Genomic DNA, 26,514 nt, shown 5'->3' with positions numbered 1-26,514 from the left:
TATTTACATTTTTAAAAGGAGACTTATTTGAGAAACATAAAAACACAACAGAACTCTCCATAGGCCCACTTTACAAAATACAATAGGCACATACATATTTTTGCAAGCACACGGGTATAACAGTTACGGACAGATGAACCGTATCCATAAAGAAATAGGTCAAAAAGCAAAATGTACAAATGCATATCACTGTGGTTGGTAATGGTGTGCACTCAGCTTTATAACCACAGTCATCTGAAACACCATGATGGACAACCTACATCTTCTGACAAGAGGAATCAAAAACCATGATGGGTCACCATTGCATTGCCACCTCACCAGTTGTCCAAAGAGCCAAGATCTCAAGAAATTTTACCTTTCACAAATGCAGATGTACAGAAGGGACATCTCTTCATTTATCAAGGAAGTTTCAATGTTTTTTACATACACACACAATGCTTACACACAAAGCCAAGGTTGTGACAATGCACTTTTGTGGAGTCGCATTTGCAAAATATGTCTAAAATGGATTAAAACTCTCCAAAAGTTTTGACACAATTTACACGTCCAGTATTGGAAATGGTGTGAAGATGAAATATATAGCATAGCAAATTGTAAAATATAATGCTGACAATTTAAGATAGTGCAAAAAACTAAAAAAAACTAAAAACTAAAAAACAAAGAACAAAACAATTAAAAAGAAAACCTGACATACGATAAAGCGTATTACAGGGGTGGGTCGTGGAGATAGTCCGTAAGAGTCAGCCCACTTTCAAAATCAGTAACTATATTTTGGAGTCTTGCATCATGACGAATAGTTGCTTTTCTCTTTTAGGACATGGCTCTCTTCAGAGAATATGTTCACATTCACTTTTCATGTGGTGCTGCTCTTTGTGAAATTCTATGGTTCGATATACATGGACGTGAGCATTCCTTATTAAATGTTTCCATTTTCTATGTTGTGCTTCTACACTGTTCTGGGTACATGGGCATCCATTCCGCATGCACTCTCATACAGACCACAGACTTGTAGCGACAATACTGGTGATCAAGCAGCAAATGCTGTTGCGTGTGTTTTCCTATCCCACCGCGCACGTAATTATTTCTGAACCAGTCAGGAACTTCACTGGTGTCTTCAGACAGATGCAGCTTTAATTTGTTAAAAGCTCCTGGAATGTCATCAGCTGGAAGGAACGCCAGTGCAGGCAAATGACACATTTTTAAACTGAAATTTCTGTTGTTGCCATATGGCAAGGCCAATCCACTCATCTGAATTTTCCGGCAAATGCATTGGGCTGAATGGAAAAAAACAAACTTTATTGATAACACTTTGAAACTCTCTTTAGAAGCCTTGATTGCCCCTAATTCCAAATCTGTCGTTATGGTTTGGGGATTCAATTGAAATTCAATTTCTTCTGCGTAAAGACAGTAACAAGGTAATAGTTCCACCTAACATGACGCAACCATCCTGTGATTGTGATTTTTGGGATTTAAGACGTTAGGGATTTTAGACTTTAGGGATTTAGACTTTAGGGATTTTAATCTTCAGGATTTCGACATTCGGGATTATGGCATTTGGGATTGTGTCTTTTGGGTTTATAATCCAAACCTCTACAGATGGCACATGAATATGAAAAAAAAACATTGAATAGATAGATATGGCAGAGTTTGGGAAACACTAGATTAGATTAGCAGTTCTTCTAATAATGCTATGAGGTAAACATTATGTTTTTTCCTGATATACAGGAAACTGGCCTCTAAGAGATGAATTACTTATACAAGGATGTAGACATTACAGTGAGTTTCTAAGCCAAGCAGCTGATTCCAAAACCAGTGCTCTTACCTGACATGCTATACTGCTTCACGGGACCCCAACCCCTGAATTCAGCTCCCGGTCATACTTTGTATGATCATGCCACTCAGTAGTCTCTCTGACTTGGACCCAATCTACGCCAATGGACCCCATCACCTACTGCTTTGACTTGGGCTAGAAACTGACAGAAAGTCTCCGTACTAGTTTCCAAGCAGCAGAAAGGAACACTCATTGTACAGAGGGGGAAACTGAGAACCAGGTCACACAGGTAGTCAGAGACCTGGGGAGAGGTCTATGGCCAAGATGACCAGCAGTTCACCAAATATCAACCCTTCCATGGGTAGAGCTATGGCTGGGAAATGCCTGCCCAGCCAAAGACTACATTTCCCAGATGCCCTTGCAACTAGCTGTGGCCTCAGTGGTAGCCAGCCTTCAAGATGGCTCTCAAGGACCCATGCCTCCTGCTGTTCACGCCCTGTGTGGTCTCCTCCCACACTGAACAGGACTGACCTGAGTAACCTGTAACAGATATAACAGAAATGATGGTGTATAATTTCCAAGGGTAGATCATAAAAAATATTGCAGCTGCTACTCTGTTCTACTGGATCACTTTAGGGAAAACCAGCTGCTGTGTTCTGAAGATACTCGTGCAGCCCTGTGGAGAGGTCTACCTGGCAAAGAGCTGAGTTCTCTTGCCAATAGCCATGTGACTGAGTATCTGGGAGGCAGGTCCTCTGGCCCCAGTCAAGCCGTCCGATGTCTGCAGCCCTAGCTGAGATCTTGGCTGCAGCCTCATGACAGGTGCGAGCCAGAACTACTCAGCTAAGCTGCTCCTTAGCTCCTGACCCTCAGAAACCATAAGGTGATAAGTATTTATTGCGTTAACCACTAAGTTTTGGGGTAGTTTGTCATGTAGCAAGAGATAACTAGTATACCTTGTGACTAGTTCTGGCCAATGGAGTGTGACCTGAAAGGTTAGTTAAGTGCCACCTCCAGGCCCATGTGGTTAAGAGGCAGTCTCTCCCCTTCCCACAGAGATTTTTTTTTTTTAAAAGAACAGATATGTGTGCACCCATGTTCACAGCAGCATTATTCACAGTAGCCAAAAGGTGGAAGCAACCCAGTGCCCACTGATGGATGAATGGATAAACAAAATGTGGTCTATCCATACGATTGAATATTATCCAGCCTTAAAAAGGAAGGAAATTGTGACATAGGCTACAATGTGGATGAACTTTGAAGACATTATGTTAAGTGAAGTGAGCCAGTCACCAAAAGACAAATATTATATGGTTCACTGAAATGAAGTACTTAGATTAGTCAAATTCACAGACATAAAGTGGGAGGGTGGGTGTCAGGGACTGGGGGAGAGTTGGTGTGTAATTGGTGTGGAGTTCTGAAGGTGGATGGCAGTGAGGGTGGCAGGACAATGTGCATGTACTTAATGCCACTGGACCGTACACTTAAATGTGGTTAAGATGCTAAATTCCACGTTACATATATTTTACCAGGATAAAAAATCATCCTGTGCCCACAAAGATTTACTCCCTCTGCTGTCCCCCACCCACCCAACTTAGCCTCTGCTGAGGACTAGGCCTTGTGGGCCAAGTGACATCTTTTTCCAGCCGCTATTTGCTGGACAGAGCCCTGTTGTGAACAGAAAGGGCAGGATCCCCGTGTTTAGGATCTAGGTTCAGTGGCATGTAACAGGTGTCCAAAGCAACAGTGGCTTAAACCAGATGGAAATTCATTTCTACCACACACAGTCTGGAGGTGGCAGCGCTGCACTGGTGTGGTGACTCTGTCCCATGCAGTCACTCAGGGACCCAGGCTCCTGTCTTACACTCTGTCATTCCCAGGGTGCTTCTCGCATCCATGTGGCTCAAGATGGCTTCCCACCTATGCAGCAGGGTGAAGACCGGAGGGAAGGAGAGGCATGATTTCTCCCTTTGAGACACTGTCGTTTTGAGTCTCTGTACTAGAAGCGGGATGTATTGTGTGTCCCCTAAGCCCCCCAGTAGGAGGTCAGCTACAGTCCAACTTGCCATTGCAGCCACAGAGGTGCCCACAGAGACCTTGGGAGCCCCAGGTTGAACATGGTGGAGCCCAGCATGGGTGGAACCTGGATCCCTGCACCACTGCGTGGAAGGCCGTCTGTTGCACACATGCATAGGCCTTGCATGAGTGAGAATAAACCTCCACTGTGTGAAAGCACTGAGATTTCTGAGTTTATCTGGTGTATCTGCCAGTATTAACCTTAAGTAATAGTCTTATGATTGGAGCTTGGGAAGCCGGATGACACAATAAGGCTGAGGCCAGGCTGGGCAATGGAAAGACGGCTTTAGAGTCAGGAGACCTGACTTCCAGAATCTGTGACCCCACTTACAAGCTACTCAGACTCTTCCAGTCTTGGTTTTCTCAAATTGGAGATACTGAGATAATGGAGACAACACTATTTGTTGTGTGGATTGAATGAGGGAATCTGCAAAAAAAGACAGCTGAGAAAGATCTGCTTGGGGCAGTGACAGATACCTGTAGCCTCTCCATACTCCAAAGAGGAGAACAGATGGGCAGTTAGAAGTGGGCACAGCACATCACAACTCACAGCTTGACTGAAGCAAATAGCCCACTGGGGGTGCCTGATCGCTAAGCCACGGCTGAATACCCAGACTCGGGCAGGAGGCCATCCGACTGGGCTTTGGCAGTATCTGCGATCTGAGACCTAAAATAGCCCAGTCAAGAGCTGACTTGGTTGGCCTCTGGCTACTCAGATCGGGTTTGCGGCATGGGCTGACTCTTCTCCTGGGCAGGCAGGAATGAGAGTCAGGCCGGTGCTGGCCTAGAAAAGCTGGGACATTCACTGCTCTGGTCGCTGATCTGGGGGGTCTGGCGACCACACAGGTCCCTGTGGCAGGGCCAAAACCACAGGTGTTCAGAGGCGGAGCAGAGCACGTAAGGGTGTGAAGAGGCTGGGCGCCGTGTCGCAGCGAGCGGGGGCGCTGCGGGCTGTGCGGCCTGTGGGGCACGTGCACAGGCTCATTTCGGCCCACAGCGAACGAAAGGGTCATTTGAATATGCTGCCCTCTACTGCCTGGGCTTTTCTCCATCAGTGCTCCCTAGTTGACACATGACATATGTCACATAAGTAATGGCATTGGTTTGCCAGGGCTGCCATGACAAAAACGCCACAAAATAGATGGCTTAAACAACAGAATTTTATTTTCTCACAGCTTTAGAGGCTGGAAGCCCGAGATCAAGGTATCAGCAGGGCCGGCTTCTCCGAAGGCCTCTTCCCTGGGCTTGCAGATGGCAGCCTTCTTGTGCACACACGTCGCTGGTTGCCCCCTCCTCTTCCCATAGGGACACCAGTCCTACTGGATAAGGCCCTACCCATATGACCTCATTTAACCTTATTACCTCCTTAAAGGCCCTATCTCCAAATACAGTCACATTCTAAAGTGCCGGGGATTAGGGCTTCGACATATGAATTTTAGGGGAACATAATTTAGTTCATAACAATAATTTAAAGTATTCTAGGAGCCACATGAAAAAAGCATAAGGAAAATGATGAAATTAATTTTCATAATGTATTTTACTTAACCCAATATATCAAAAATACTATTATTTCAATCTGTAATCAGTATTGAAGATATTGATGAGATATATTACACTTTTTTTGTTGTTGATACTAAATCTTCAAAATCTAGCCTGTGTTTTACACATCTCCATTAGGACCAGCCACGTTTAAAGCACTTAGGAACCACATGTTCTAGGTAGTTGGCACCCCAAGTCCACCAGGTACTTCCATATCTCTGTGCCTTTGCCTATACTGTTCCCTCCTCTCCTTTCCTGACCTGAACTCCTGCTCATGTATCAAGGGCTTAGCACAAACGTCCCCTCCTCCCTGACGTCTTATGCACTGACAGGTGCCCTTTTTCCCTGTGTCCCCGCAGGACCTTGTACCCACCTCTGTTTGGGAGTCTGCCACTCTGGATTATTGTTTTTTTATGTCGCTGAAAGGCCAAGACCATTTCCGAGCCACCAGCGTAGGGCACATTGCTTGGCACGCGGCAGACCATCAAAGCAGTTGCTGGTTTTAGAAGCAATTGCGGGGCTCTCTCTGGGATGATGGTGTTAGGTTACCAGGAAAATTTCTTTAAAAGTCCCCTCACTTTTTTTTGTGGGAGTCACAATAAAGAAAGTGGTAGAAAACATTGCTTGGAGTGTTACTGCTACCAGAGAGATTCTGAACCAAGGAGCTATGACTTGGGCGCTGTGTGTGTCTTTAACAGTTGTTCAGTCCTTGGGTTATGACCCTGTCTAAGACATACTTGGGCAACCCCGATACACAGCCACAGGGCACTGCATATCTGGGCCAACGGGCCACACAGTCATCAAGAAGGACGTGACTAATATGACAAGGAGCATGGCACTTCCCCAGCTGGGTGACCTGGGGTCCGTTTTGACCCGTAATCTGGGGCTCAGGGCCCCCTGCTGCACAATTTCGCGGGGGCACTGCAGAGTGACAATGACAGTGGTGCCCCTTCAGGTGACCGTGCCCAGTCTGTGTGACCTAACACAGTGTTCCCGAAGCCTTCCCTGTAGGTAAATGTAAGCGTCTGTGAGGTGCAGTGGCTTTAGACATCTGAGCCAGGATATCAGGGAGATTAGATACCAACACGGGGAGGCCCAGAGCACAAGGAACCCTGTGCCTCACACACAGACGCTGCTGGGCTCCAGAACTGCGGCTCGGAGTCCGAGGGTGACATCGGCGTTTGGGAGCTTGAAAAGCATTCTGCCCTAGAAACAGGGCCCATGTGGGGGCTTTTCTCCCCAGGTTGGCATCCAGCATATAATGATTCGGTTTTGAGCTAATGTTCTTGGGGTTCTCCCCCTTAGATGGGGAAAATGACATCCATTCCCTCCTTTGTCTCATCTTCTTCTACCTGGATCAAGCAGAGAAAGACAAAATTCATGTGGTAAAACCACTGGCTAGAAGAGGACTGAAGTCAGACCCCACAGGACATAGAGCGTAAGTCAGAACTGGGTTTGGGTCTTGGCTCCACTGTGTAATTTTGGACAAGTTGCTCAACCTCTCTGAGTTTTGGCTTCTTTATCTGTAGAATAAAGATATTACCATTGCTACCCCACAGTGGTACGCAGCATAGCAGAGATGGGGTACATGAGGGCCCAAGCGCAGCCTGTGATAAGTGTACCAGTCAGCTTTTGCTGTGTAACAACCCCAAAATCTCAGTGGCATATAACAATAAGCATTTGTCTCTCACTCCTGTGATATGGCTGGTGCAGCTCTGCTTCAGGCTGTGGGTCTGAGGCTTTGGCGAGGGCATCTCTGCTCCATTTTTCCCTCTGGGGCCCAGTCTGGAGGGGCAGCAGCCACATGGGGTATGCCCTTTTCCTGGTAATGTCAGCAGAGAAGAGGGAAAGCCCAGCTGTGCAAGCGCATTTTAGGCCTCTGCTTGCTGAAGTGGATCACATGGCCAAGCCCAAGGTCAAGTACTGGAGAGGCACACTCTGCCCACCATGGGTCGTAGCAAGAGTGAGGATACAGAATGCGATTATAAGGGAGTGTAGAGTTGGGACCAATAATTCAATCTACTACAGTGCACAAATAGAATTATCATCTATTCATGTTCATTTATCCAAATATTATATTTCAGTGAAAAAACAGGTAGTTTTTATGGTATGTTTTTCTTTCAAAAGAAACGTCCTAGTGCTGTGGCACAAGACAAGCACGTGGCGCAAAGACTGAGGAGACGGCCGCGGGGCGAGGGGCGGGGTGCGCTGCCAGGAGAGGGCACCCACCCTCCATCTTCGCTCTGGCCCTAACAGTAAAGGTCTTTCCCTGAGCCAGAGCAGAGGGCATTAAAGGAAGAAACGTTTCTGCAGCTCCCCAGCCAGGGAGCTTCCCGAATTGGGTGTGTAAAGGTTGCAAAATACCATTTCATCCCTGAAACGCAGGAGCCCCGAGAGTGGAGAGGGCAGAGAAGTCACTTTAGCACTCAGGAAGGAGCTTTCCACTGGGCTATGAGAGCACGTTTTGTCTGGTAAGCGAAGGGGAGCGTTCAGAAAGGGGAAGGACATGAGCAAAAGCCAACGCTCGGTGGCTTACAGCAGCAGACACTTACTATTCCAGCTTTTAAGTCACGAGGCTGGAAGCTGGCAGATCTGGGCTGGGCTTGCTCACGCATCCGCGGGTCTAGTGTGGCCTCTGCTTTAGTCCAGGTTCTTCTGGGGGCACCTCAGCTGCGGCAGTTCTGACCCGTGTGTACCTAGTTTTCGTCCTGGACCGGCAGACTGACCTGGGAGCATCCTTCCTGGGGCGCTGGCAGAAGTCAGAGAAGGAAGGCCTGGAACCGGCACTTCTCTCTCCCTCTAGGGGCCAAAGCAAGACACGTGGCTAAACTCAGTGCTGGGAGAGCCCTGCAAAGTTACATGGCAAATGGTGTGGATACGGGAGGGGTGAAGAATTGGGACCCTTAATGTAAACCGACTAGAAAAAAGTATCGTGGCAGTAACAAGGCAAGGTTTTACAGACAATTGCAGACTCGGGCTCTCACGGTTGGGAAGTGCCCTGTTGTGTCCCTGCCCTGTGCTGCGACAGTCCCGCTCCTACTTCTATCCCGCCTGTGGGGCACACCGCGACTGGGGCAGGTTATTCTGTCACTGAATGACTTGTAGGAAGTTCTTCTGGCACCTAACTCCGTTCTGCTTCCTCTCTTTGAGTCTGGTTCTGCCACGTAGGTTTTAGTTCAGCAACCATTCACACATTTGGGGACAGTCCCCTGGCCCAGTGATTCTGGTTTATCACACCCTAAGCGAGGCAACTGTGGGCATCCTGGCACAAAGTCAAGCAGTACTATCACCCTCTCAAAGGGACGCTGTCCTTCTCCCAACCAAGGAGATAAACTTGACACCTTCCCTTCCCCCACCCTCGCATCCAGTCCTGGGCCAAGTCCTGCGGACTTCATCCCTTCGACATCACTCTCCTCTTCCTGGTCTCAGCTGCTGTCACCTCTTGCCTGGACACTGCAGCAGCCTTTTCACCACTCCTCCACCCCGTCCTATAATCCGCTTTCCCCACTGTGGCAACAGCCATCTTTGCTCAGTGGGAATGTGCTCTCACGTCGCCCACTGCTAACGACACTTCACCTTCAGGCACATCTCGTTCCACAGCATGTGCGCCAGCCTCAACCCTGGCGAGCATCCTCCAGGACCCCAGCCCCCTCCCCGTCCAGGTCACTGTTCTTCTGCCTTCAGGCTTCTGCTCATCTGTCACTTGCTCAGGGAGCCCTCTCTGGTCTCCTTGACAAGGTCAGACTGCTCGGTGCAAGCTCTCCCAGCACTGCAGACCTCTCCTTTGCACAACTCCCAGGACCTCTGACTTTCCATTCATTTCTGCAATTGCTTGATTAATATCCGCCTCCTTTGCCATCCTGTAATGGTGAGCTGGCACACTGGCAGTGAGGGTGGAGCTGATCTGCAGTGTTTGCAGTTTCCCATGGTGTAAGTGCAACCGCCATTGCAGATTTCAGGACACCAGCAACTGTGGCTGGCAAATCCCTGAAGATGCAATAATTGGCTCTCGTGAGCCAGTGTGAGCCAACCCCAGCATACCACTGAGGCCAGCCTTGTGTCTGGTATAGCTCCCTAGGGACCAATATCACATCTGGAAAATAATTGAACAGCCAGAAGTATTTGGTGAATGAATGAATGAACAAGACTGACGTTTAAATGAGCCTTCAGGACACAAACTGCTGTTTCCAGGAGATAAAAGACTTTGAATGCTTGTCCTAAGGAAGGAATAAGGGAAGCATGACATTTCTGTTCTCTGAAGACTGTGTGTAAATATTTATTTAACAAACACGTCCCTACCAGGCACAAATCCAAGTGCTGTACAAATACTAACCCACTTAATCCCTGTAACATTTAAAAGATAGATACTATTAGTACCTCCATTTTCCAGATAAGGAAACTGAGACTAAGACACATGAAGTCATTTGCTAAGGTCATTTGGAGCTGGCTTTGAAACCAAGCAGGGTGACGTTCTTACCCATTCTGCTGTGCTGCACCAGGGTCAGCTCTGGAGATGAGATGTGTGTCTATTTGTGTCCCATCCAAGTCCACCCACTCCGCTGACACTGGGTGTGTGCTCTTCAGGCGCTGCAGCTCAACAGAGAAACAATGAGGTGGAAACGGCCCAGAGATGAGGCCCTGGAATGAAGGAGGGGATGTGACATTACTATTTGTACGGTGTTCTTCCCTGCATGTGGTCTCATCGCACATTGAAGACCACCCTGGGACATGGGGATAATCCTGCTTGTGGGAATGAAATGAGGACACCAAAGCTCAGAGAGATTGGGTGATGTACCCAAGGCCACAGAGCTATTTGTCAGCAGAACTCAGGCTGGGTCCCAGACCAGACGATGGCCAGCCCCAGCCCTCTCACACTGGTTCAGTGTCACTTCCCTAGAGTGTCTGGTGGAATCACAGCTGCTCAGAGGAAGTCACTTCCTGCAGCTGATGATGCCGAGCACCAGAACGAAGCGAAGATGAGATTAGACTTGAAGGCGGTTTACACAGAGTCTGGGGTGATTGCCTAATACTGCAGTAATAAGATTCAGGAATATGTCTAACTTTTGATGTAGTTCTTCATTTATTTATTTTTTATTATTATTACTTTTTTATTTTAGCATATTATGGGGGTACAGATGTTTAGGTTACGTATGTTTCCCTTACCCCCCCAAGTCAGAGCTTCAAGCGTGTCCATCCCCCAGATGGTGCGCATTGCACTCATTATGTATGCATATACCCATCTCCTCCTCCCCCCTCCCCCCTGCCCGACACCCAGTAAATGTTATTCCTATATGTACACTTAGGTGTTGATCAATGAAACCAATTTGCTGGTGAGTACACGTGGTGCTTATTTTCCATTCTTGGGATACTTCACTTAGTAGAATGTGTTCCAGCTCTATCCAGGAGAATACAAGAGGTGCTATATCACCATTGTTTCTTAGAGCTGAATAGTACTCCATGGTATACATATACCACATTTTATTAATCCCCTCATGTATTGATGGGCACTTGGGTTGTTTCCACATCTTTGCAATTGTGAATTGTGGTGCTATGAACATTCGGGTGCAGGTGTCTTTTTTATAGAGTGTCTTTTGTTCTTTTGGGTAGATGCCCAGTAATGGGATTGCTGGATCAAATGGTAGTTCTACTTGTAACTCTTTAAGGTATCTCCATATTGCTTTCCACAGAGGTTGCACTAGTTTGCAATGTAGTTGTTCATTTGATAAATTGACTCCTAGCTACTATGTGCCTATTGTGTGCAAGGACTATCGAGGTCAAAGATGAATTCCTTCTTTTATTGCCCATTCTATATGCAGCATCAGGGATCAACCAAAAGAAAATGAAAACGCGCATATTTTAGCATGGGAGAAAAATGGCATGAAGTTAGAAGGCAAGGGTGGGACAATCAGATTGCGAGGGAATTTTGAATACCAGGGTAGCAATTTGGTTTATCTTGTAGGAAAAGGTCTGATGAAGGCTTTTAAGCAAGGGAAGGACATCTCCATCCTCCTCCTCCTCCTCACAATAAAAAGGAGAGCTACTGTTTGCAGAGAGCCTACTGAGGCTTTTAATCCCCACACCACCCTGCGAGGTCAGAACCCACCGGACAGAGAAGGAGCCTGAGGCCAAGAGGTAACAGAACTTCTAAGGGGCAGAGCCTGGATGTGAAGCCACATCGATCTGAACTCAGTTATTCTCACCCTGAACGCTCTGTAGGATCTTTGCTTTTGAACATAACCTGGGCATCACAGGGGGAGAGAGGTTTGGGAGGCATCAGCATTTAGTTGGGTGGCTCAAGGTATGAAAAAGGCCAAATTTAAGGAGAGAGAAAGGAGAAGCAGAGAAGCAGGGAGAGGAAGAGTAGCAGAGGCAGGCAACATCAAGGAAACCATGCCAGGCCAGCAGGAACCATAAGAAGGAGAGGAGGAAATAACGGTGCCGAAGTTACCTAGAGGCCAGGCAGGATGGGGCTGGGAAAGGAGCTGTAGGATTTGCCAAAATCAGAGGGTGTCGGGAACTTCACAGACAGCATTTTCAGAGGAGTGGTGGGGGTGGGCGCCAGATTGTCGTGGGCTGAGGAACGCGTGGGAGGTGAAGACAGAGCTGGCAGCACGTCAACTTACTCTTTCAAGAAATATGATAGTGAGGGGGAGGGGAAATGGAAGATGGTGGAAGGAAGGGTTTTCTGGGAGGATGGAGGTGCGGAGAGACTCGAGCAGTTGTGAGCCAGAAGGAAAGAAGCTGAAGGCAGGAGTTTGAAGACTAGAAGACAAGGAGCATGTCCCAGACAGCCCCAGAGGGAGCTCCGAGGACAGATGGAGGGCCCACATCTGGACTTCTCCAGGCCTGTGCAATGACATCACTGTGGCCCCCTGCGGCTCTAACAGTCCTTCCTTCTTCCCATTTTCTTCTTCCTTCCCCCTTCCCTCCCTTCAAGGAGCATGTCCCAGACAGCCCAGAGGGAGCTCTGAGGACAGATGGAGGGCCCACATCTGGACTTCTCCAGGCCTGTGCAATGACATCACTGTAGCCCCCTGCGGCTCTAACAGTCCTTCCTTCTTCCCCTTTTCTTCTTCCCTCTTCCCTCCCTTCCTCTTTGGCCACAAATATTTACTGAGCACACATGATGTGACAATTCTTGTGCTAGGCTCTGTGGCTGGTATAATGAACGGGACAGTGTTTATCATTCTTACAGTTGAGTAGGGAGACACATATTAAGTAAGAAGATGCACAAATATGTCTACATATTGTATGATAATACTAATAATGGCTAATGTTCACTCAGCACTTCCAATGTAGTAAGTACTCCATAAGCATTTACTTATTAACCTTTCACCAAAACCCACCCCTCAAAAAACTTAAGAGAAAGACATTATCGGTATTTCCTTTTGCCGATCAGGAAACTGAGGCACAGAGAGGCCAGATAACTGGCCAAAGTCACACAACTAAGACAGGTGGAGCACAAGATGCAACTTAGATTACCTGTCTCCAGGCACAAGCACGTAACTGCCACACTGTTTAAAGCAGTGGACATCAGCATGGACAAGACCTGCAGGGTGTTTGGGGGCTGGGAAGGAGCCAAGGGTCCACTGATTCCCTTTTCCTCAGGCGCAGTCCCTGGACCGTCAGTACCGGCATCACTTGGGAGCCTGTTGCAAAGGCAGACTCCCCAGCTCACCCAGACCTACTAGACCAGGCTCTACAGTTTAAAGGAGACCTGCAGGTAGGTGCCTGGTGTGCACGTTGAAGTTACAGAAGCCTGGTCTAGAGTCCACTCCTCCTACTAGGGAGGGGAAGCCGAGGCCCAGACGTTTGAAGGTCACGGAGAGTGGCAAAACCAAATGGGTGACTAGAGCCCGCCTAGGCCTGAATTCCACTCCTGTCCTAACAGGCCGGCGGTAGGGCTGCGGGAAGGATGGCGCGCGAGGTGCTCGGCGCGCGAGGTGCTCGCGGCTCCCGGGCGGGCCGGGCGGCGTGGGCGCCCTGCGGGCCGGGCTGGCGCGCCGCGTGCCGGTCCCCGTCTCCGCGCCGGCCCGGCCTGGTCCCTCAGCTCCACCCCCTGCCTGCCCCTCCCGCCCGCTCGCGCCTCCTGAAAAGCCAGCCCGCCCGGGCGGCGGCGCAGAGCCGGGCGGCGCACGAGGCGGCAGCGCGGCCATGACGGCGGAGGAGGCGCTGCCCCTGGGCAATGGGAAGGCTGCCGAGGAGGCGCGGGAGTCCGAGGCGCCGGGTGGCGGCGGCGGCAGCGGGGACGCGGCGCCCGCGCGCGACCCGCGCGGCAAGCGCGACAAGGCGGTCCACGAGCGTGGCCACTGGAACAACAAGGTGGAGTTCGTGCTGAGCGTGGCCGGGGAGATCGTTGGGCTGGGCAACGTGTGGCGCTTCCCCTACCTGTGCTACAAGAATGGAGGAGGTGAGGCGGCATGCGACAGGGAGGAGGCTGGGAGGGGGCCCCACCCGCCGTGGGGGCTGGGAGCCAGGGGCGAGCGCGAGACCCCCCTCCCGCGCCTGCGTGAAGCGGGACCCTCGCGGAGAACCTTGACCTCGGGCCACCTGGCTTGTGAACTCACCGCAGAGCTTGGCTCACCTGTGCCAGTGCGCATGCGCACGTGCCGCTTCGCACCTGAGTGTGCCACCTGCCGGGACGCGGGTTGACCGCTGGGAACGTTCTGTCCATGAACGGCATGAGGTGCCGACCGAGCCCAGGAGCCCTTGCTGCTGGCTCTGCAAAACAAAACACCGCAGTGGTGTTTGGGCAGCAGCCGCTTAGACCCCTGGAGCCTCGGCTCTGCGAAATGGAGATGGCCTGAGAGAAAGGGACTGAGAATTACCTGAGCCGTCCCGGTTTTTGAGCGGTGACTGAAATGCCGGGCACCATGCTAAGCTTTACCTATATCATGTCATTTCATCCTCATAGTCACCTGTGTAGGCAGCAGTCTACCCATTTTGCAGATGAGGAGACTAAGGGTCAGAGAAGTCACTCACTTAGCCAGAAATAAAGATGGGGGTCTGCCATCACGGGCCTTGCTTTAAACTGGGATGGGACTAACAACAGGGAGAACTTTCAGGTGAGGCATTCCTGTTTGCCTTCCTGCCTAGTCTTTCGTTTGCTCTTAAGGCTATTTCTAGAGCTAATATTTTTGGACCCTCTGGTGGAAGAATTGACACCAAGCAGTTTCTTGTACTGGTCTCAGAGTCACCCGCAACAAAAGCAACAACACTGATTTAATGTTTGTGAGATGCTGGGTGATGTGGAAGGGGGAGGGAAAGGAAGGTGATGACTGTCATTTATAGTGACAACATCTCAAAGTTAGTTTGGCAGAAGATATGGCAGTGGGTCACAACTCTCCCAGCTCAGGGAAGGGGCTCTGGCCTTCAGGACCCGCTCCTGTCATATCAGCAGGCCCGTGGCAAGGGATCTTGTACAACCTTCGCTGGCACAGTTTCTCCAAGAAAAAGCCTGTGCCTGTGTATTCCCCCCTCTCGCTGCTGTGCCCCTGCCCCCCAGCAAATTCCCCAACCCCAAAGAAGGTGGCTCAGGATCTGGCTGGCAGGGGCCATGCTGTGAGGCTGTGCAGAGAGGACTTCCTGTGCGAGCAGCTGCTGGGAGAGCGAGAAGGGGACTGTTTGGCCCGGGCCCTTTCTTTGGGGACATTCATCCTGAAGGCACAGGCTGCTCCAAGCCTGCTCTGCACTGGTAATGAAGTGGCCGCCGGTGTTGGTGGCTTGGCAAGGGGAGAGAGGGAGTGGACTTGGAGACCCCAGACGTGCCCTGTGCTCTCGGCTGTGAATCCCGCTTCTCTTTGCGGATTCAGCCCTTGTAAGCGGCGATGTCCACTTGGAAACCCTTTGGGGTAGTCCCAGGCACGAATTGTTTTACCATTATTTTCAAACAGGAAATTGTTATGCCAACACAAAAAGCATTCCTAAAAGCAGAAAACAGGGTAAATTGGGTTAATTACAAATTCTGTCACAGATTTAAAAAACGGTTGTAGTGAGTAAAGTTTTAAAAATGAGTCATTGGTGTTTTTTTTTTTTTGCCTACTCTAACTTTTCAAGAGCTTCCATTGGATGCACAGATCTGTTACGCAGGGATCACTAGCTTTGTGAACACACAGGCCAAAAGGCTGTCAGTGTCGTCTGTTAGATTCTAGAGGGTTCACAGGCAAATAACATACCAATATTACAGGACCTGCCATCTTAAAACAAGCTTGTTTTTTTTTTTTTTTAGACAGAGTCTCACTGTGTTGCCCAGGCTAGAGTGCCATAGCATCATCCTAGCTCACAGCAACCTCAAACTCCTGGGCTCAAGCAATCCTTCTGCCTCAGCCTCCCGAGTAGCTGGGACTACAGGCATGCGCCACCATGCCCGGCTAATTTTTTCTATATATTTTTAGTTGTCCGATTAATTTCTTTCTATTTTTAGTAGAGACGGGGTCTCGCTCTTGCTCAGGCTGGTCTCGAACTCCTGAGCTCAAACAATCCGCCCACCTCGGCCTCCCAGAGTGCTAGGATTACAGGCGTGAGCTACCGTGCCAGGCCCAAAAACAAGCTTGTTTTAATCACTTAGATTTACATTCAGTAAACAGAGCCTCTTATTCTCTTTTATAAACGTTTGTTTTCTAATATAGTTGGAGTATCTGCTTCTCAACTTGTAAAAAATACGCTGCGCTACTCATAGATCCCAACAATAGTTTAAAGTACTTCTTCCCCAATGTGAAACTTTAAATGACTCACCTGCCCAGAAGAGCTAAGAGCCTTTCAAAACCTGGTGGATGTGGTCCTGCTATCAGGATTGATCGAAATTGTTGTTATTAATCCTTGTGGTTAAAGAGACTTCATTTAGCAAAAAGCGCTTTCAGTTAAAGCCTTCGTTTGCGACATCAGATGGCGATGAATAGCATGTGTTTCCTTGCTTTGTTATTAGATGGGAGAGAGAGAATGAGGGATTTGGGAAAAAACTCCTTCTGGGTGTAATAACTCATGTTCACCTCAGTTATTTAATTTGTTTCACAGAAAGGCCCAGGCAGGAGGTATTATGTTTCAAGATAGTAGCACTAAAGCTTAGGGTGGTCTTTTGCCAGACTGATTCAAAGCCAGCCGTGCTGCGTATACTCTTGCTGCAGACGCCTTACGACACAACTCCACACCTTGGCCTCGTGTGCAGGAGCGCTCAACCGAGGCCTGATATTGCTCATTATAGAATTCCTCGAGAATGCTTTTCTTTATGGAAGACATTTTTTGCAGGACACTTCCAAAGTAAATAAGAGGAATGGGTCCCCCTCACCTGGCCTTTGAGGTTACTTTAAATGAAAAAGAAGCCTGCGACATTCAGGGAAGGCATGAATTGGACCTGTGCTGGAGGATGAAATGTACAAGTAAAAGAATCGAATAAATAAAATGCTTTCTTTTACATTATCATCTTAGCCGTACAATAGTTCTGTGAGATGTGTTGTGGCTACTAAGGACTAAAGTCCCATTTTACAGACGAAGAAGTTGAGGCTTGGAGATGTGAGGTAAACTTACTTAAGGTGGTAGGTGGCAGAGAACACAAAGCCAGCTGCATTTTGTAAGGACTGCTGTCCTCATAGCGGGAACGTGAATTCAAGCTCAGAGACATTATATCTTGCCTGTAGTAGATGCTTATTAAAGATTTTTTGTGCCAAACATGCAATGGCAGGGACAGTTTTAATCTTATTCCTTTGTATGTTTGCAGGGGCATTCCTGATTCCCTACGTGGTGTTTTTTATTTGCTGTGGAATTCCTGTTTTTTTCTTGGAAACAGCTCTGGGGCAATTCACAAGTGAAGGTGGCATTACCTGTTGGAGGAAAGTTTGCCCTTTATTTGAAGGTATGTACTGAGTTAGTGAGAAAATAAAATTTTGTCCAGGGAATGTCTAACTGCAAAGGTAGCTAGCTGAGGCCTGTTTTGAAAACACAGGGACTCAAATTGCTCCCTTTCCTTTGTCCTTTCAGGCATTGGCTATGCAACGCAGGTGATTGAGGCCCATCTAAATGTGTACTACATCATCATCCTGGCATGGGCCATTTTTTACCTGTGCAATTGCTTCACCACGGAGCTCCCCTGGGCCACTTGTGGGCATGAGTGGAACACAGGTATGGCCCCAATGGAAGGTCTCTCTGCTGGTCCTGCAGAGGGACCTGGGATTGGGGGTGTGGTCTGTCCTTGAGACCAGTCCTGGCCTCTGGCTTCCATCATGAGTCCAGTTTTCTAGGTTGGTCCCTGAAATGTACCCTGGTCTGGTACATTCTGTGAGTGGCAACCCTGAAGCCTGAGCTGAGCGTCAGCCCAGGGATTGGCATGGTTAGGAGAATAGTGACGTTCTTTCCTCTCTTTGTCAAATTCAGGGACTGAGCCCCTTGGGGACAGAGTGGGAGTATGAAGAAGAGGCACTAGACTTAGATTCAGGGGCCCAGGTCTCCAATTCCAGCCCTGCCTCGCTGAGTGTCAGGTTTTCCTCTGTAAAATGAAGGGGTTAGACAAGATCAAGGGCTGCAGCCAGAGGACTTATAGGCCAGGTAGTCTTTGGACCAATGAACAGCAAATTTTAAAAAATGTATTTGTTAGCCAAGCATGGTGGTATGCACCTGTAGTCCTAGCTACTTGGGAGGCCAAAGCAGGAAGATCATTTGAAGCCAGATATTCTAGACTAGCCTGAGCAACATAGCAAGATCCCATCTCTACAAAAAAATAGAAAAATTAGCTGAGTGTGGTAGTGTGCACCTGTAATCTCAGCTACTCGAGAGGCTGAGGTGGGAGGATCGCTTGAGCCCAGGAGTTCGAAGCTGCAGTGAGCTATGATCATGCCACTACATTCCAGCCTTGGGGACAGAGCAAGACCCTGTCGCTAAAAAAAAAAAAAAATGCATTTCATTGCCAAAATTTAAAAATCAGAAGTCTTACGTGAAAAAAATCCATATTTCCAGCTTCTCTTAAAAAATTAAAAGATCTGGCAACAGCAGACGCACATTCCTGCTTGGCAGCAATGGCTGCAGCTGAGAAGCTGCTACTGCTTTCAGGTGACACATCTGACCTTGAGTTGCCACAGTCCCTGCCCAGCTCACTTTGTTCATTTACTGTACCTGTCCAACCCAGCTATGATAAACTGTTTGAATTCAGCCCCCTCACCCCCTAGAATGGATAATCTTTTAGATTACTTTTGATTCTGAAATATTATTCATTTTTTAATTTGTCCTCCTATCACAACTGAGTTTTATAATCCAAGGAAGGCAAACACCTGCCCAACCAATTCCTTCCTAAGGTAGCCGTGCCTGCAGCAGACATCACTAATTGATTGTAGCTCTTTTCTGCTCAGTCTAGTCTTGGCCTCAGAGCCTTTCTCAGCAGTGCTCCAGACAGCCACTGCCTTTTGAGTGGAATGGGTACACACACTTTAACTGGTTCACGCTCTGTGTGATACCCCGTGGTTAGGTTATATCTGAAAGTGGCCTGCTGTTCTGAAGACTGGGATACAGTGAGACCAGGCAAGAAGTTGGTCACCAACAGAAGGAACACTAGGCGTTAGACCTAGAAGGTGCTGCAATCTAGCTCTAGCCCTGGGTGACCGACTCTGCCCTTCTCCCCTGCCTGTTACATTTTGCGGAGATCTCACAATCTCTCTTTAGGGCCCTGGTTCTTAACCTTCCTTTGGCCAGGGACCTCATAGAGATATTTATCAAACTAAAATTCGAGGACATATTCTTGGAGGCCCGTGAGTCCTCTGTGCTAATTTAATTGTGTGTATTTATTTTGAGGATACTCTAAAAGTATGTGCACATTCTGGATCGTCTGCGCAACCACCTTATAACCAAGGGCAGTCAGGAGATTCCAGGCCCTGACGCTGTGCATGTTTGCAATTTAAGATGTGTTGTGGCAAAAGGATGCCAGTGGCCAAGAGAAAGAGAGCAGAGGATTTAATTCACAGGTAGAGCTTTGTTACTAAGTGAAATCCAGCTGAGGATGCCACAAACCGTAGGGGTGAAGGGTTTGCCGAAGTGTGACCAGAGGTGGAGGAACGAGCCAGCTGAACTCAGCAGACCCTGACTCCTGCCTACTCCTACATCTATTTTCTGTTGTCACTTTGAATTGTGTTGGTTTTGTAGTATGGTTTTGTGCTATTTGATTTATAAATTTAATTTTGCTTTTACGTGAATACTATAATCACAAAGATTTTATAACTCATTGTTTACTTGTATATGATTAAATATCATTTTAATAAAAATAACTTTCAACCTTGGGTGTCCGAGAAATGTTTTTGCTCTAGGGAAAAAATTTGAGAAATACTATTTCAGAGAATCAGATAAAAGCTAAAGGCTCTTCTCCCCAGCAAAGGCACAGGACACATCCAGACATCTTGCTTACACATTACAATTCAGATCTCCAGACTGCTCTCAGGACTGACTGTGGACCCCCAGAGCACCTCCTTTCGGAATATACTTAGCCCTTGCCAAGAGCAGCAGGAAGGAGGCAGATAATTGGGGAATTCTCTCAAAAGGGGATGTGAGCACTTGCAACGTGTGAAACATCACCTGTAAGAGGTGGTGCCTGCCCCCAGAGGTTGCAGATGTAGTCAGGAGGGTGCATGCGTTCGTGAGAAGAAAGACGTGCCAGAGTGAGGCTGGCACGAGCTCTGTGCTGCCACTGTGCAGGGCGTAGCGTGTTCCGAGGCGAAGAGGTACAAGAGGCCCTGCCCTTGGGCAGCTCACAGGCTGGTGGCCCTGACGGCACTGTGAACAGAGGAGCACAGTCCCATGGTGGGGGACAGTACCGGGCAATAACATGGCAAAGGAGATGGATCCCTGGCTTGAGTTTATTCTCACTTCTGTCCCTGACTGTCTGGTGGCTTTATAGAGGAGGAAGAGGGTACAGATGAGGGTCCCTTAACTATTTCTGAACCCTAGATTCTTCCTCTTCAAAGTAAAGGGAGTTGGAGAAGGTGATTCCTTGGAGGGGTTTTGAAGTCCAACTTTTGTAGAATTCAAAGGAGGGAGATCAGGGAAGGCTCCCTGGAGGAGGGGTTAATGAGTTGCTTTGGGCCTTGAAGGATGAAAACTCGGATGTTTCTACTTGAGATTCAGGTCTCCCTTGGTCATCAAGTTTCATGAAACGAGAAGAGGCATTCAGTAAATGGAGCTGGGGAATGACGAGGAGGCTAGGGATTCTCCACCCACGTGGGTCCGCGCCGTTTCCTCCAGCCACCACGGCTTTATGAGGCAGCCGTGCTATTAGCCCCTTTTTACATACAAGAAAACCGAGTCTCAAATGCATTTCCGCCCTAGGGACACCGTGACTGACCCAGTCCTTTAGTGCCTCTAGTCCAACTGGGGCCACTGAGCACGGCAGATAAATGCCGAGGACAGGCCGGAGGCAGGGAAGTGGAGAAAAGAAAAGAAGTTTGGCGACGAAGGCTGGGAGGGTTAGGGCACATGGGGTGGGAACGGGAGAGAGTGGCACTCTGTCCCCTGCCCCCAAAACCTTTCCTTCCATTCTAATCAGACCTCTCTCTCTCTGTAAAGTTACGACAGAGGCCCTTGACCTGTTTGTGAAGTATCGATTGTCCCCGCAGTGTTCTTCGAGGCGTGTTTACTGGGGGCGGATGGATGAAACTGCCGGGTTGCATATGAGCTCTGAATGTTTTTTAAGCTTCGACCCTCGTGGAAGTTAATTTTCTTGTATTTCTTATCTTGTTTCCACTGTAGAAAATTGTGTGGAGTTCCAGAAACTGAACGTGAGCAACTACAGCCATGTGTCCCTGCAGAATGCCACCTCCCCCGTCATGGAGTTTTGGGAGTAAGTGGAGAAGAACTAGTCTCCCTTGGCCTGTGGGGCCCTGTCCGGGTTCTGATCAATTGGCTTTGCCCGTCCCAGTCCCCTGGAAAAAGCCTGATTCTTCTTCCAGCCTAATGTTTCCTGGCTTCTATGGGCATTTGGCGGCTTTAGAAGCAAGCGTGGGGATCTTCAGGGGTTTCCCAAGGGGGCAGCTCAGAGAAATGCTTTCTTGTTCTTTGCTAACATGTCAGCATGCCTAGTTGCTTATCAGGGCAGGAAGTGCTTGGTGAAAGGATGGACAGTTTAAAAATTCATTTTGAACAAAAGAGAAGATAGAGCATGTTTGCAATAAGCTAAGTCAAGCAAGAATATATTTAGCCTAGAAAGCAGAAGTCTACGGGGGCGGCGGGGGGCGGCGGCGGCATGTTTCCTTGTTTCTTCCAGAAGCCGAAGTGTCATGTGGAAAGGAAGTAGATCAACTTTAATGGATACAGGTTAAAAAGAGGAAAGTTTCAAATGTGCTTAGGGAAGAACTTACTCACATAGCATTGTCTGAAAGGACTTCAGAAGATTGTGAGCACCCATCCCTGGAAGTGTTTGACCAGTGCAGGGCTGTGGATCATTGCTGGGATTGTGTCTGAATCCAAGTGAGCAGTAATTGTGTGGATGGGCATTTTCCCTGAGATGGGCATAGTTTTATCAGAGACCGTTACAGGGCTGCTGGATACGGTTGTGTAAGCTGCACACTGAACAACCTGAGGAGGCATCATTAACATGAAGTGTGCACTCCAGAACTGTGTAATGTACAACCTGCATAACCATACAAAGTGGTCCCGACTTTGGAGTTTCTGTTATAGAGGTAGGAGGATCCTTTGCTTCAGAAGTTTCCGGTATGGGTGGAAGGCTGGATGAGATGCTCTCTGAGGCTTTCAATATGAAAAGGCCTGGCTTCACTGAAGAAGCCTCCCTTCCCCGGACGCTAATTAATAGTAGTATATGTGTGTGTGGGGAGGGGGCAGTGGTTTTAAGAGTGATTTTTATTCTTTTTCCAGATACCATTCTTTTCCTTCCCTTTCTAGAGGTCATTATGCTGAATTTAGGTTTATTATTCTCATGTACATCTTTATACTTGTTCTTAGTATGTACATGTACCCCAAACCACTGAGGTCTTTCCTGAATATTTAAAATTTTTATACTAATGGTATCTATTACTTACATTTTTATAACAACTTTGTATCTTTGCTCAATGTTGGTTTTGAGATGTATCCATATTGGTACATGTAGCTTTGGTTTATTCTTTCTTTCTTTTTTTTTGCTATAGACTGTTTCATTGTATGAATAGTCTACTTTGTATTTCTCCAAAGCCATTTGACGGGCACTTAGACTATAGCCCATTTCCCACTATTAGTAAGCGCACTGGGCAAATGTCTTGTCCCTGCTTCTTGAGTGGAATTGCTGGGTTGTGGGGTACATGCATTGTCAGTTGTATCAGGTAAGGCAAAATTGCTTTCTCAAGGGATTGATCTAATTTACACTCCAAATAAGAGTGTGTGAGAATTTCTACTCCACATTCTGGACAGCACGTGGTCTGGGAGGTTTTTGCTGTGCCATTGTAATGGGTGTGAAATGATATCTCGTTATTTTAAATTTGCATTTCTCTAATTACTTTTGAGGTTAAGCATTTTTTTATGTTTTTTCACTATTTGATTTCTTCATCTGTGAACTTCAGGTTCATATCCTTTTCTGTTTGGATTGTTTGTCTTTTCTTACAGATATGAATTCTTGATACATTCTGGATATTCTCATCTTTTCCCAGTGTGTGGCTTTTCATTGTTATTTATATGTTGTGTACAGAAGTTTCAATTTTATTGAAGTCAGATTTGTCTATGTTTTCTTTTTGGTTTGGACAGTTGGTGTCTTATTTAAGATATATTTTCCTACCCCAAAGTTGTAAACATTTTCTGTATTTTCTTCTAAGAATTTTAAAGTTTTTGGTTTACATTTAAGAATCTAATCTGTCTGGAATTTAATGTTTTTAATATGGCATGAGGTAGAAATCCAGTTTTTAAAATTAACCATATTTTTTAAAGCAGTACTTATTGATAATTCATTCTTTACTGTCTGATTCGTGATGCTACCTTCTACATATAGTTTTCCTGTAAGGACAGGTCTGGTTTGGGACTCTCTATTCTGTTCCATTGGTCTTTTTATCCATCAGTGTTAATACCATACCTATGGTTTTATTTTAGGCCTTTAGCTGGCAAGGCAAGTCTCTCATTTTGTTCTTTTTCAGAATTGTTTTGTCTTCCAAATGAATTTTAGAATCAGCTTGTTAGGTTAAACAATGCCACCAACAACAATAAACAAAACAATTCTGTGGGAATGTGATTAGAAATCTATTGAACTTACGGGTTAATTCAAGGAAACTTGACATCTTTATGAGTCCATGAACATGGTATAGCTAGTTCTCCATTTATTTAGGTTTTTAAAAATGCCTTATAGAGTAGTGCTACTTAAATATGGTCTGCAGAGCAGTAGCGTTCGAATCACCTGGTTACCTACCTAGCCTACTGAATCATAGTCTCAAATAGAGCATCCATAAGGTATGTGCTAGAGAGGAGGCTTCTGTGCTTAATTGGCCTGTGTGGTATTTCCCAACTCTACTGGGCTGTGGTTTCCTGAAGGAATGCCACGGAGGCTTGTTTTGGACCTGCACATTTAAGGGTCTGCAAAACATGGTCTCTGTGCTCCCTTAGAGAGCCCATCCTAAAACCCCAGACTGGACAAAGTCTCTGTGTAGATTACTGTTTTGCACCATTCATTTCCTTTGTGACATATATGGAAAACTTTAATTAAATCATCATTTGTGTAACGTATTTGTCCATTATCTGTATTCCCCAATAGGCAGTCTTAGAGCAGCACCTCGTCTGGTTTTCCTCACCACTGCCAGGCTATGGAAGGCCTTCACTGACTATAGAATGGATGGATGAATGCAGAAGGCAGGCAGGCAGGCAATATGTTCTAGAAAATACCATACGAGAAGAGTCAAAGTGGGCTTTTGCAAGAACTCATGCTGTCGTTACGCCTCCCACCCAACAGCACTGATTGCCTGAGGGATCCCTTTGCAATACCCATATCACCTGCTCAGCTGGACACCAGAGGCAGAAAGGGACAGCTGCTTTGCAGCACCCTCCCGTGCAAGGACCTTCTGCCAGCTACCTGGTCATTCAGGATGAAAGTCCCTAGGAGAATGAACCTGGGTTCTAGTTTTCTATTCAGATTATCAGATTGCATCTCTGTCTGCATCACCTATGTAGTGCTGAATTCTGCGTCCCAAAAGTGCTCAAGTGCTGATGTGACACTGGCCTCTTCATATGATGCTTTTGTCAGGCAACTCTAATTTCTCTGTTCCTCGGAGGTGAGATCAAATGTAGAGATTGTGTGAGATGCTCGTAGCATCCTGTGAAAAGCTGTTGAAACACAGAAGTTTGAGAATGGCTAAGAGCTGTGTCCTTTAGTGAGAACATCCATTTGCCTTTGATTAACCCAGATTCCCAAACTTACATCCTATGGAATAAATTGGAATCTGCCCCACCTGCCAGTGTACCCCACCTCCTGAATGCTCACATTCCACTATCCCATGAAACACAATCTGGGGAACACTTTTCTAGGAAGAAGTTCTTCCTTAAATTCTACCAAAAGTTAATTTCTGGGGCTTTGATAGAACACACCTAATTCCTTTTCCACGTGACAGCCCTTCAAGTATTGGATCGGGGTTCCTCAAAGACATTTCCTCACCAGCCCTCTTTGCTCTTTCCTTGTGTGCTGGTCCGCAAATGCCCACTTCTGTTCACATCCTCCGTGTGCGTCTGCCATGTTGTCCTTCTCACTCTGCCTCCAACTCCGGGGACCTCAGCTGGGCTGCATTGCTCGGTCCATACCTGGCTGCCTGCTGGTGCGTTCATTCGACAAATGTCTGCACCCCTGGTGCGCATGAGCCACACACTCTGCGTGTCTGGGGGAGGCAGGCCTGGAAGACAAGGGCTGGCCTCCAGAAGCGGGGTCAGACAGCTTTCAGGTCACCATACAATCAATTACAAGGCGCCATTTGCCTCCTCACCACTGGCCGTGCCTTTGCCGTGATCCTGGGTACCTCCTCAGCCTGCTCCCCACCTTGAAGATTGATTTCCCTTTTCAGGGCGTAATTAAAATCACTGGCTTAGCCCATGAGAACAGCTCAGGCCCTGGGTCAGCCCTGGAGTCTGACTCTGGCAGGAGGCAACTTACCTTCCTGATGTCAGATTTCCCTTAGGAACCTGTCATGCGTCTGGCATCGTGTGTTTCTCTAAGTATGTCTGCAGTTCTGAATTCCGAGCCTGTGTCCTCTGGTGGAGTCAAGTGCTGTTAAGTGTGCAAGCAGCGTAGTGGCATCAGATGAACCTTGATTCATCTTCCCTTCCCTTTCTCAAGCCCAGAAGTCTCATTAGTCCAGGGTTCTGGGAGCAACTCCCCGCTCCCTGTGTACATGATAGGGATAAATCGTTTTTGCACGGCGTCCATTCAGCGAACGAGCTCGTGTGCCAGGCCTGCATTACACTCTAAGGGTTTCCAGTGCTATTTCTTCATCTAGAAGGATGAGGCCTTGTCTTTCTGATTTACCTTCACTAGCGGAGATTTGTTTTTAGTTTTTAGTTTTGAGTCATGTGGACATTTGACTTGATTTTCTTTAGGACGTGCGATTTGGGATCAGAGGAGCTGGGGTGCAGCCTTCTTCTTTCTGTGGGGCAGGGGCGCCTCCCCGCCTCTCTCTCAGACCCGTCCTCCCCTCTGCCCGTTGCCCTCCTCCGCGCTGGCGTCCTCCAGCCCTTCAGATGTGCTGGGCTTGTCCAGTCTCTCGGCTTTCGCTGTTCCCTTCGCCAAGAAGACTCCTCACCAGATCTCTGTGCGGCTGGCTCCTTCTTGTCACGGAGTCTTAACTGCAGTGTCATTTCGGAAGCCCTCCCTGACCATCCCAGCGGGATCAGCACCCCAGTCACCACCCCATCACTCCTCCTTAATGTCTACACAGTTTTATCTGTCTGAGCTCCTTGTATCTTTGTTTACTTGTTTATTCTCTCTCTTTCCTCCAGTAGAATTTAGGCTCCGTGCTGATAAGGACTATGTCTAGTTTTGTTCCCTGTTGTCTTGCCAGCACCTTTTGGGTGCTCGATAATGTTTGTTGAAATGAATGACTGGAAGAGTGAATAAATGAATGAATGTTTCTCACCACTGTTGGAGTTCAGCCTTGGAGTTATAGCCTTGTCTGTAAGCTGGAAATACTGATAACTGAGATGAAGACTGA

The 26,514-nt window shown here is 47.6% G+C and overlaps 1 protein-coding gene across 1 annotated transcript in view; it reads left to right on the top strand.

Moving 5' to 3' along the window:
- The first annotated feature begins 13,483 nt into the window (after positions 1-13,483).
- LOC105818991 (sodium- and chloride-dependent GABA transporter 3-like) overlaps positions 13,484-26,514 on the top strand; it is a 57,898-nt gene continuing 44,867 nt past the window's right edge. The window contains exons 1-4 of the mRNA XM_012655139.1: positions 13,484-13,796; positions 17,100-17,234; positions 17,360-17,500; positions 21,104-21,194. Coding sequence (XP_012510593.1) covers positions 13,541-13,796; positions 17,100-17,234; positions 17,360-17,500; positions 21,104-21,194 — 623 coding nt within the window. The 5' untranslated portion in view covers positions 13,484-13,540. The remainder of the gene's footprint in view (positions 13,797-17,099; positions 17,235-17,359; positions 17,501-21,103; positions 21,195-26,514) is intronic.

The sequence above is a fragment of the Propithecus coquereli genome, unplaced genomic scaffold (genome assembly GCF_000956105.1).
Source record: "Propithecus coquereli isolate 6110/MARCELLA unplaced genomic scaffold, Pcoq_1.0 Scaffold461, whole genome shotgun sequence".
NCBI lineage: Eukaryota > Metazoa > Chordata > Mammalia > Primates > Indriidae > Propithecus > Propithecus coquereli.
The sequence above is the reverse complement of the archived record's forward strand: the minus strand, read 5'-3'. Positions and strand labels throughout refer to the sequence as shown.